Below are 12,601 nucleotides of genomic sequence, written 5' to 3'. Positions count from 1 at the left end.
AGCATTTCTATATATTTAGTGTATAAGATTATGGACATACTGGTGGGTAATGATGCAAGCGAAATCTAATCCTGAATCGGTAAACTTCGAAAGTACGACACCGTGCCCACAGCTCTGTAGATAACAAACTCATGACAGACTTCTAACCTGTGAAAAAGAAAAGTTAGGCGTGTGATTTTCACCGAATCAAACATTTGATCGGGTAGTTTGGCGATAGATCTAATACAAGAAGGATCCATCATCTACGAAAGGTTGCAGTGATGACCGTTCGTCAAAACATCAGGGAAGGAGGTAGGCGTCACGTGGGTCAAAAACGGGGAGAGTTTTGACACAAATGAACGTGCCATGTTATACGAGTGATGCATATTCTATGGGTATAAGCCATGCCGGTTTCCAACTCTGGAACTGTTTCAATACACCACATCTATCATCAAGCTTGACAATCCTCATGCTTCTTAGATCAGCGAGATCTTGATTCATCTCACTTGATGTGATGACTTACATGTAATTTGCTAATTAGTCCCTCGTCGAATGGATGTACTAGTCAAACATTTTTTTCAGATCAACCCCATCAGGTCTAAAAATCAAACGTTCTGCGGGTAGAGGCTCTAGACTGAAAAATGGCAGTGTTCAACAAGCCAAGAATGCCCAACAGGTATCTTAACACCCGGTTCCTAATAGTCGTCAGCTCTTCAAAAGGAACGCTGATAAGTTACGTGGGAACTGTTGTTTAGATGTGGTTGATTATCTCAAACCCATTTAGCTGCACAATTATTACCGAAATTCACTTAACGTAGTTTATTAGTATGTACATTATATTAGTGTGTACATCACTTTTACTTTAATTCATACTTTCAAATCTATATTATTCAATAATAATTGAATTAATTGATTAAAACTATTCAGAATTTAATAATCTAGAATCTATTATATTATTTTAATAGATTTTTATTTTATAATCTATCTTTTTAATTTACTATAATATTAAATAAAAAATACTTCTTTATTGAATTTACTCTTTTTTTAATATTTATTATATTAAATTTAAATATTAATCTTTTATTGAGATAATATATTAAAAGCTTTTTATTTAATAAACATTTCTTCTTAATATAATTGGATTTTTTATATATATTAATATTTACTTAATATCTCATTTATTACTTGAAGTAACTATATAAATCTTTATATTTAAAAGTATATTTTTATATTGTAGGTTATGCGCTTAGCAGGGGTGTTACGGGAGCTGCCTCTAGGGTCATGTGGAAGTGTCTAGAGTTCTCTCAAGATGGTTTAGACTAGACTTCAAGTAGGAATTTAATAAGGTTGTAATTGATTGCAATTCTCATAATTATAATAATGAAACTAATGATTGTTCTTGAGCACGAAGCTCTGTATTATAATGAGACCTGTTTTCTTTATATAGACCTTCCTGCTCTACAAAACCCATAGTTCTGTCCTACTTGGATCCCTTGGATCCTAAGCTCCAAAAGCTCCTGGCTCCTTAAATCCTAGACTCCAAAGGCTCCAACATCCTATCACATGACACTTATCACGTGATCCAATGTTACCCGTCGTAACAAGGGGATTGACTAGGCTGGATTGGGAATAGTACTATAATAGTACTATATGAGAAGCTTAGGCTTATAGAATTTATAAATAGAATTACTATTATTATTGAAGCTTGAATTGTTATTGTATTATATAATCTTGAATACATATAAAAGTGGGTTCTAGAAAAAGATCTGAATACAGGGACCTAAGCCACTTATTTATGCTTTTTTCCTGCCCTCTATACAGCCTATAATACGTAGGTGGCGTACATGAAAATTCTGATTTGAAATCAATTTCTTTATTGATTTCAAATCAATTTTATAATAAAGAAAAATTAATATTGCGTCTGTCATTCCGCATTTGGACTAGCTTCCACGTGATATTTTAAATTTTTCAAAATAATGAATTATTATTTTGAATAAAGAGCTAATAAAGGATTTCTTTTTGAATAAAGAATTCTTTATTTTATTTTATAATAGTATTCTTCCTTATATAAAGAAAATAAAGAATATAAGAAATTTTTCTTATAATATTGAATTTTTATTATTTTATTATTATAATTAGTTCCCTTAATATTATAATAATATTAAGTGATTTAATTAATATTTATTAAGAACAACATTTTATAAGCTAATTATTCTATACCTTTAATTAAAATTAATATAGATAAATTTAATTAATATTAATTGAGAAAGAATTTCAATTGAATTATAAGAAATTTGAAAAGTCTATTAATTTAGATTAAAAAAGAAAAAGGTAAATATATGAATTCGAATATCTAATTTCAAGAATATAATTTCAAAATTAAATAAAATTAAACTTATTCCTTAAAATCTTGATTTTATATTTTGAAAGACAATTAATTCCTTATATATAGTTTTAAAAATTATAAAGAATTCAATCTTCAAAATATAATTGATATATACTTTAATAAATTTATTAATTTAATTACTATATGAATATTTTAGGTTACTAAAATAATTAGTATTAAATGATTAAATTAAATAAATTAAATATAATAATAAATATAAATATAAATATATAATATCATTCTTTTTATAATATATTTGAAAAACTATTGATTCATAGTTTTTATACCTATCCAATATTAATATTTAATATTTGCCTTTTTTTTGATTCTTAATATATTTATTGAAATGTTTTAATTATTTTAAATTCGTTTTATTATTTGTTTATTCATTAAATATAGGTTTAATGATCTAATCTATAAGAAAATCAATTTCGATATATTAATTGAAAAAATGAATTTGTTCTTGAACTATTAAAAATGAAAGAATAATTTCATTCTTTTTATTTCTATATATTATTGTTATAACTCATTCTTGATTATCTAATTGTATTGATTTACTTCTACTAACGTGATTTATCAGTGTGCGGGTCATATCAGTGTGCGGGTCATTTTCACCTCAATTCACTCTTTCAAACTCATATTATTCAACAACCATTGAATCAATTGATTAAAACTATGAAAATTATAATAATCTAGGATCTATTATATTATCTTGACAAGTTCTTGCATTATGTCCGGTCTTTCCGCATTTACTACAGCATCGACTAGAAGATGCTTCTTCATTAGAATTCCTCCCTTTTTGACGCTCGTCGCGTTGAATCTGAATATCAACCTCTTGTTGAGATAATATATCAAGAGCTTCTTGCCCAGTAAGTACTCCTCCTTGACGTAATTGGGGTTTTTTCGCGCGTCGACGCTTGCTTAATGCCTCATTTGCCTTTCGAAGTGTACGAATCTCTGCATTCAAAAGTGTATTCTCATGAGCTAATCTCTCTGTACCTTTAGCTAGAGCTAGTACAGTCTCAAATATAGGTGTAGGGGAGCTTGATTGATGTCGGGTTATTCGAGATTTCACTAAAATTGATTGAGAAAGAGCTTCAGTTGGGTTGTGAGGGGTTTGAGAGATCCATTGATCTAGATCGAAAGAGGGAGGGATAGGTGTACGAATTCGAATATCTAACTTCGAAAGTACGGCTTCAGGGTTAAATGGTATTAAACCTGTTCCTCGAAACCCTGATTTCATATTCTGAGAGATGATTGATTCTTTATATGCAGCTTTAAAAGCTATAAAGAATTCAACCTTCGAAATATGATTGATATATGCCTTGATAAATCCATCAATTTGACCACCATATAAACGTTTCAGATTGCTAAAACAGTCCACATCAAGTGGTTGAGTTAAATAACTTGAATGCAATGGTAGACTTAAGCATATAATATTGTTCTCTTTGCAATATGCTTGAAAAGCTCTTGATTCACAGCTTTCATGCCTGTCTAGTACCAACATTCGATACCTGCCCTTTCTTCGATTCTTAGTGTGCTTGTCGAAGTGTTTCAACCATTCTAAACCTGTCTCATTGTTTGTCCATCTATTAGATGTAGGTTTAATAGCCCAATCCGCAGGAAAATCGGTTTCGGTATACCAATTGGAAAGATGAACCTGTCCTTGAACCACTAGAAATGGGGGTATAGTTTCACCCTCCCCATTGCCACATATGATTGCTGTAGCCCATTCTCTATTGCCTGGTTGTATTGCCTTGCTTCTGCCATTCCGTTCAGCACTAGTTACTACCATTCCGAGGCATATTATACCCATCATAAAGCCCGTCTCATCGAAATTGTAGAAATCGCCATCCAAAATGCTGTATTTCGCTCGCATATTCGCAACCAATCGAAACCACTCTTCAATAAGCTTAGGATCTTCGCAGAGAGCTCTTTGAAAGTCATAAACACGACTAAAACGCGTCTTTAATTCGATTCGACGCTTTACGAATCGATGCGCCCAGAGCTTCCCAACACGCTTTGCACCCCTCGATTCAAGAATATGATTCGCCATATCTTCTACATTTCTTAATTTAGGTGGAAATCCTCTCAAATCCATATCAATTATATATTCAGAAATGATATTCTCTTCTAGTTCTGAAAGATTATAAGATTTAGGTCGATATTCGGAACAGGAAGTAATACCATTAATTCTACGCTGTAGTATTGTATTCGAGATATTATATATCTTTGCAACATTTCGAATACTTGTTTTTTTGTCTTTTTGAATAGCTTCGATAGCGAGGAGTATACGGGCTTCTTGATTATTCGAATCCATTGTGGATTGTTGATAAAAACGCGTATTGAAAGAGAATAGAGTGAATTGAGGTGAAAATGACCCGCACACTGATATGACCCGCACACTGATAAATCACGTTATGTCTTTTAATACTAATAATAATTATTATTATATATATAATTCCTATTATAAAATCTATTTTATTAAAATTATAGAAATCTTTATTTAAAATATTATATTTCGCTTATATATTTACAACTAATTGAAATTATTCTTCAAAAAATTTAGAATCCTTATAAAAAGCTCTTTTAAAATTATAAACATAACTAAAATACATCTTTAATTCTTTATATTATTCTATAAATCAATATACCTAAAGCTTTCCAATAGTTTTTCCTCCTTTTAATTCAAAAATATAGTTCGTTATATCTTCTACCCCTTTAAATTTAAAAAAAAAACCTTTCAAATTTATATCAAGAATATATAAAATAATCACTTGCTCTTCTACTTTAATAAGTTTTAGATTCTATAATCAAAATTTAATTATAAAAGTTGTTCCATTTATTCTTTAAATAAGTATTATATATATAATATTATATAACTTAACAACCTTTTGAATCGAGAGTTTTTTGTTTTTTTTGATAGCTTCAATAACTAAAAGTATTCTTCCTTTTTTATTATTCAATTACATAATAAATAGTTGATAAATCATATATTGAGATTGAAGAGTGTAAATTGAAGTAAAAGTGGTGTATATACTGATATAGTATATGTACTGATAAACTATGTTATACAATTGAAAAGTGAATAATCTACGCAGTCACTTGGAACAATATATGTATCGCAATTGTGGAGACATCTCTACACCAAGTCAAGAACCTTGCACCTTGACCGAATTAGTTAACAGGTTCCAAGGTTGCTTGCACATCACCGAATAAAAATCTAAACACCTTAAGAACCTTTGGGTAACTATGTTGTTGGCCCCCTAGGGGGGGGGGGGAGTTGATTTAAACGTTCGTCCTCATCCTCAGCACCCGTCTGGATCCTTATATCTTTGCCTCATTCTCAAATCTTTGTTCAATAAAATTTCTATCACTGATCTTTACAATCGATCGACTATCCTTCAACATTCATCCAATCACTACCTTTGTTCAAACCATTACTATCATTATTCAGCCCCTTATTCTTCTCTTCACCACTTTCGCTTCGCCATTCTTTTGATTTTTGGTTTCATTCTTGTTGCCCCCCATCATGCATCTATACGGCCAGCTTACTTTGATGACGCAAATATGTGCGTCCTTAATTTGGTTTTACACTCAACCTCAGCATGGAAATATGTAGCAGGTGAAAAATTGTGAGGGCCGGTATGATTGTATATGAATACCACGGAAGAGTGTTTAGATTCATAGCTTTGATGCTGATCCTCTTTCTATTAAAAGGCGCTCCAGAATCTTTCGAACGTAAGGCCAAACAGGTTCAACCAAGGAATGACGCAAACCATCAAGAACCAACCACTCAAGAGTAGTGAATCCTTGACCACGGGCACGATAACGCTCAAGCGCAGCCGCGAGAGCTTCAGATCTCGACAAAGGAACGAAGACATCTTCCTTCCCGTGTAGCATATACAACCGTGTCTTCTTTGCCCAGCTTTCGAATAGTCCATTTCTTTCTTGCATCTGTGCTATTGTTTCCAGCGGCGTCGCGGAGAACCCGGCCCATGTAATGATAGCTGCAAGGTCCGCGGCCTTTCTTCGAGTGAGCAAAAAAAGATACAAGATTGAAGAACCTTGACTATCTCCCATGAATACGATTCTATTCGCAGGCGTACCCATTGCAACCTCCGTATCAATGAGATGTTCAAAATAATCAAGCGAAACTTCAATATCGCGCACATTAGAATTATGCTGTCCAAACTCATCGGTTTTCAGGGGATCACCAGCTGAGGGAACAGGCTGATCAATATTATACCAGGTCCGCTTTCCAGGGGAAGCCCAAACATTTGCCAGACCTTCTGGAATAACGACCTTGACATTTTGAAGTATGGGCGACTTATGGACATGATATGCGACAGATAATCTGTTAGGAGGATGCTGATTGAACTGTTCGGCAGACCAACCATAGCCATGCAAAAATATGAATGTAGCTGGTTGAGCCGGCTCCGTAGCACTTTTGGGGGGGATGGTGATGGGAAGCCTGCGCTGATTTTCCGAGGACATCTTGCTAGCCTCGAGCTTAGCAACACCTCTGATTATCGAAGCAATTTATTGTACTGTTAATTGCTTCTCTTTTCATCAAAATACGAGTGGTGTTAAGTTTGAATATTGTTACAAGACTTGAGAATGAGGCATAAACCACCTCATACATGTCTACCAAGACGCTTAACGTGATATAAGCTTACATAAGCAGGTAGCCAATCCCGGTGGGTTAAAAGTGATAGACTGGTACCGTTTTCTGACTAAGCACTATTTGGCATGTCAAAGCAAGTCACAGACCGAGAACCACAGTTTCTTTTAGACGTAGGTATGTTTGTTTTACTTTGAACTATTTTACCAAACAAAAGGGCATGAAAGGAGCAATACACATGATTTAATATCCAATCAAGTTAATGATCACACTCTCTGCTGCAACCGCCTGATCGGAGCTCAAATTTCATGACTTGTGGCCTCACTTGGACCGAGTATTCTCACGTCTCACGTCTCACGAAGGGATTGTAATCCTTTACATAGATGAATTTGCAGCTGCATACATTTTCGATACCAACTCAAATCCATAGCTGTCAGCTGAAGCATCTTTCACCAACCGCGATGACCATGCACCAGAACAAGTGCACACTGACCCTGGGTATGATAACTTGACCCAGTTCATCCGCATGCACAATCTTGTGGAAAATCACAAGTTAGTTATGGAACTGTTATTATAAGCGTCGACCGTCGAGTTGCTAGTGATTATCTTCCTTCTGCAAGTTCAAGGCACGGTACGTTACAGCCACTGTGTCGAGTTTTTTATTCGTCCTCCTAAGGCTGTCGCGAAGTTCTTCGTCAAGCGTGCGATTGTTCGAATTTTAGAATATCTCCTCTGTCGTGTCCTCCCAGATTGTCTCCATCAATTCAGTTGCCTTTGGATCTCTTAGCATGATCGTAAGCTCGATGCAATCATAAACCATTTTCTTTATAATCGAAACAGGAGCATCGACTTCGTGGTGGACGGCGCAATGTCTTATCTGCGCGATCCTACAGAGCATCTCCTTGAATTCCTTGACGCTACTATGATAAACGTCAGGTGAGCTTCGTCTATGTGAACATTTCTCAATACTTTATGAAATTCCTAGAGTTCAGCGTGGCCCGCTTTGTACCACAATAAAGCGCAGAACAGCTTTCCATCACCGTACCTTTGAGCTCAATTACACAATGATACTAAAATGTAATGATGGGTGCCATCCAGAATTTGCTTGTGTGTCATAGATGAAAAAATGTACCATTTGTTGCCGTGGTACGCGATAAGATCCAATTTATTTATATTCCGAAGTGGGCGATTGCATTTTTGAAGCCTTGACTTTACACACAGATAATTTTAGGAAAAAGACTCAACAAAAGCTCAAGCGACGCAACGTACCATAATCACAACCAGTTTTAACACCGGATCTATTCTGAGCTTGATAAGACTCACCGAGATTGGTTGTCCTTCTTCTCTGGTTGACCCTCTCAGGACTGGGGGTGGTGCGTCGACGTTCGAGACGAATCGGGTCTTGGCGCGCGGCCTCTCTCTCCTTGACTTGCTATCAAAAATGAACCGCCAAGACCATGGGGTGTTCTTTGGTTGCGAGAAAGTCGTGCTGGACCTTGATTTTGTGCCACTAGTTCCTGCGAGCTAGTCGCTATTTCACAACGTTGAAGGCGAGGCATTGTCTATGAGACCTCGAGTGAATATTACTTCTAGCTAGACGAGCTGTATTTGACGTTTCGAGCCATGGTCAAAAGCTTGTGTCCATCTAATCAGTTTCAGCTGAGGCTCTCGAATGGAGTTCCGTTAAATTCATTCAGACGGCAAGCAAAGCATCCCTTGACGTTCTCATACACAGCAACTAGATCTAATTTGCGTCTTGCCCGAGAATTATTGAGTTTAAATATTGAGTTTCACGTTATTGGAAAGACCGGAACTGAAGAGCTGTGATACATGATTCGATCTGAGGTTGTGTCTTGTATCTGATCTGGCACAAGACTTCCAAATCTTTCGAGAATTATATCTCATCTGAAGTCTTTTATATCGCAGAAGTCTGTGGCAGTATCACACACGTGATTGGGAAAGTCAATGATCAAATTCACTTCCTTACAAATGATACTATAAAAGGTTATTCAAGTCCACGGATGGAAGCGGAAGAGAAATATCACTCGCGAATTTGAAGCTTCCTTTGCCCTTTTCACTAATTTTATGACCTCAATAGAATATTTTCGCAAAAGAGTGAGCTATGGGACTTTTAAGACAGAAGGATTATATGGAGAAAGAAGAGAATCAGGAACGATTTCGCCGTGAAAGTATGATGTGGAATTTTCTGTTGCAATGTTTTAGATAACCCTTCTCCCAAAGTAAAAACGTGGAGTCAAGTAGAGCAAAAGAGCAGACTAAACATGTCATGGAGCAAGAAAGGTATCTATACTTAGTACGAGTCTTGTGTAGTAACAAAATTTAGAGGGTGAGATTGCTATAGGAGTTCGCTTAGCAAGGCAAACCCTACTTGGATTGCCGCAATTCGATGTCATACTTTCGCATCTCATTGACGCCGAGGAAGGTTAAAATATGGAATATTTGTGACATAAGCTCCCTAGATATGATTTAAACATTAATTATGCTTGCTAATTCTCGTTACAATATGAAGACACTCAATCTCACCCATCTCCCCACTCTTCATTGCCACTCTCACGGCCTCACAAACTACCATCGCACTCAAACCCTCTTCCCCACTACACATTGGTTCCTTACCTTCTTTTACTACCTGGACTAAGTGTTTGATCTGCTCGTCAAAAGGTACATTTTCCGTATCGATCCCTATCTCATCTTTCCTCAACTCATCATTCCACGCCTTTTCTCCTTCCCCAACTTCATAACTCCACCTTATCAAATCAGGCACACTTATACCTCCTCTCGCCCCCAATATTCTATAGAAACCACCCGCACCATTCTCCTTGCCTAACTGAGGGACTGTTGGATTTCCACCATTGACAGCTTCGAAATTCCATGGGGAAGGAACAGCATCGCTTAGCAAAAATGTTCCTACGACTCCACTCTCAAATCGCAATATCATCGCCCCTCCTTCAGCATCAAAGCCTCTAGTTTTCTTACTCTCAATAGCAGACACCGTAATAATCTTGCCCAATAGGTATTGTAGAAATCAAGGTCATGTATGAAATTAATGAGCACCACGCCACCGCTCTCACCATTTCTTCTCCATTCTCCTAATCTATCAAAATATGTTGAGGATTGTTTCAACGCCTAAATACCTTGCACACCAATTATTTGACCGAGTATTCGGAATCAAGCTCGCTTTTGGCAGGTATAAGATAGGGGTTGAAACGGCGATGATGACCAACTAATATGGTAGTATCATGTTCTCTTGCAACGGATAATCATTTAGCGCCCTTTTGTATGGATGTGGAGACGGGCTTTTCCGCCAGATCATATTTTATGCTGGCTTTGATATAGGAGATGGCTATAGAAACGTGGGTATGGTTTGGGGTGCAAATTAGCACTGTCGTTGGTAGCGGAGTGGATGAGAGAAGGGAGGAGAGCGTGGAGTGGGAGGTGGTCGATAGGGAAGTCGCAATCTGGATTGCATGTGGAGCAGGTCTGTCAGGGAATGCAGAGTGACCTAGGATCGATTGGGCATGCCGAGGACCAATTAGACCGGCGCCTATGATAGCAATGGAGATTGGTTTTTCGGTGGATTCTGAAGTCATTATTTATGAGTTTGAGAGATCGTTATCAAACGGAGCAATGATGTGATGCGACTCAACCAGCAACTACAAACCTACCCATTTACCTACCTGTTCGACTACGTCTTTTCTTGTTTACCTGCCCACCACATTCTATGGTCATGTAGGTAATTGAAGACATGCCGGGGTGGTTCTTCTCGCAGGTAAATGCGGAGAAATCCGATATGCTGCCAAGCTGACTAATAAGAACATTACCATCGGCTAGCATCGCACATCAATGCCAGCTCCCCACAAATCTGGTAACCAAGAGGCTTTTGCGGCAATGTCTTTAGCCGTAATTGACGGACAATTCTTTTAACGCATGAATTAGCCATGAAACAGTCAAATGTTTTTGATACAACGCTTGTTTTTCTAAAATTCTTATCCATTCGGAATGGGAATAATAGATAGTAGTTCTATCTCAATGGGAAAAAGATATGAGGTGTGGACCTTATCAGAGAGGCTGAATGCACTGGCCCTATACTTGACTGTGTCAATCTCAATCTCTGCTTGGTTGTTGATGTAACTCTGTGACTTGCTGCATATATTGCTCTTATTCTCATATCTTCCAAGGTCAATTGTTCTCTTAGTTGATTGAACTGAAACTCTCTCCATATCGTCATATTGCTTTTGACTATCGTCGCCTTTCAGCTGTACCGCGTTGCGTTGCATTGCATATAACCAGTAATTCATATTCATATCATTATCGCATCCCTCCGTAAACCCAATATCAAAATGTCTTTCAAACCAGCAATTGCAAGCATGTCCCTCGGGCGCTGTTTTGCCCATCATAGTCTCGAACAAAAATTCAAGGCCGCCAGAGATGCAGGTCTCTCTGGTATTGAAATGTGTAAGAACACCATCCGTCTCACCACCACAAAAACTAAACTCTCCCATAGTCTACGAAGATCTAGCTGATCTAGCTTCTACTCTTCCTTCTCACCCATCACCTTTCTCTCATATTCACGCTGCGCAATATACGCGCTCCCTCTCCTCATATTATGGTCTTCCCATTATAGCCTGCGGGCCTTTCTTTTGCCAAGAAGGATCCCTATCCTCTACCGCTAAAAAGTCTACACTTCAAGAACTGAACCTCCGGTTCCAAGTTTGCCGCATTCTAGGCACAGATATAATTCAAATTCCCTCCACATTCACTTCCTCATCCGGCACCACCCCTTCCATATCACAAATGGTCTCCGATCTTCGCGAAATCGCCGATCTAGGTGCTGCCCAAGAACCACCTTTCAGATTCGCGTTTGAGAATCTGTGTTTTGGGGCACGCATTGATACGTGGAGTGGAGCGTGGGAAATCGTGAAGGGCGTTGATAGAGAAAATTTTGGTTTATGTTTAGACACATTTAATATCGCCGGGCGCGAATTTGCTGACCCGGCTTCTCCTTCGGGCATTGTACCTAATGCTCAAGCGACGTTCAAGAAAATTTTGGAGAAGATGGTACAAACTATTGATCCCAGAAAAGTATTCTACATCCAGATTGTTGATGCTGAGCGTCTGGCTGAGCCGCTGGTTCAAGGCCACGAGTTTCATACCGAGGGAATCAAAGCGCGAATGTCATGGAGCAGGAATTGTAGATTATTTCTGGGAGAGCAGGATAGAGGGGGTTATCTTCCCGTAATGGATGTGCTGAAAGCTATCTGTGATGGCTTAGGGTATAAGGGATGGGTGAGTTTCGAATTATTCAATCGAAGCTTGGTGGAGAAAGGCGATCACGTTCCCAGAGAACATGCTGAGAGAGCATTTAGAAGTTGGGAATATGTTTGTGAGGAGATGGGGTGGGAAAATGTGTGTGCTAATGTGAATGAAAGAAGGGCAGAGAGGGAGAGAAGGGGGGAAATCGGAACTGACGTTATGGCTCGCTTGTAAGATTTGAATGATGTGGAGTAGATAGACGATATGCATTACACGGCGCTTGGCGGGATGGCGACATTTATACATCGTGGCGTTAAATACACATAGTACATTTATTGTAC

At 37.5% G+C, this 12,601-nt stretch overlaps 4 protein-coding genes across 4 annotated transcripts; 1 reads left to right on the top strand and 3 right to left on the bottom strand.

Moving 5' to 3' along the window:
- Window positions 1-6,049: 6,049 nt before the first annotated feature.
- Window positions 6,050-6,862, bottom strand: EAF01_011056 (uncharacterized protein; the record flags this gene model as incomplete). Its single annotated transcript, XM_038919313.1, has 1 exon — window positions 6,050-6,862. One exon carries the CDS (start codon window positions 6,860-6,862, stop codon window positions 6,050-6,052), a length of 813 nt encoding a protein of 270 aa, XP_038765184.1.
- A 2,621-nt stretch (window positions 6,863-9,483) lies between these two features.
- Window positions 9,484-9,945, bottom strand: EAF01_011055 (uncharacterized protein; the record flags this gene model as incomplete). Its single annotated transcript, XM_038919312.1, has 1 exon — window positions 9,484-9,945. The coding sequence occupies one exon, from the start codon at window positions 9,943-9,945 to the stop codon at window positions 9,484-9,486; it is 462 nt and encodes a 153-aa protein (XP_038765183.1).
- Window positions 9,946-10,267: 322 nt separating this feature from the next.
- On the bottom strand, window positions 10,268-10,597 carry EAF01_011054 (uncharacterized protein; the record flags this gene model as incomplete). Its single annotated transcript, XM_038919311.1, has 1 exon — window positions 10,268-10,597. One exon carries the CDS (start codon window positions 10,595-10,597, stop codon window positions 10,268-10,270), a length of 330 nt encoding a protein of 109 aa, XP_038765182.1.
- Window positions 10,598-11,347: 750 nt separating this feature from the next.
- EAF01_011053 (uncharacterized protein) lies at window positions 11,348-12,494 on the top strand (the record flags this gene model as incomplete). Its single annotated transcript, XM_038919310.1, has 2 exons — window positions 11,348-11,462; window positions 11,512-12,494. 2 exons carry the CDS (start codon window positions 11,348-11,350, stop codon window positions 12,492-12,494), a joined length of 1,098 nt encoding a protein of 365 aa, XP_038765181.1.
- Between the last annotated feature and the right edge of the window lie 107 nt (window positions 12,495-12,601).

The sequence above is a fragment of the Botrytis porri genome, assembly GCF_014898465.1.
Source record: "Botrytis porri strain MUCL 3234 chromosome Unknown BPOR_019, whole genome shotgun sequence".
NCBI lineage: Eukaryota > Fungi > Ascomycota > Leotiomycetes > Helotiales > Sclerotiniaceae > Botrytis > Botrytis porri.
Note: the sequence above shows the minus strand (reverse complement) of the source record. Positions and strands in the feature narration are given on the sequence as shown.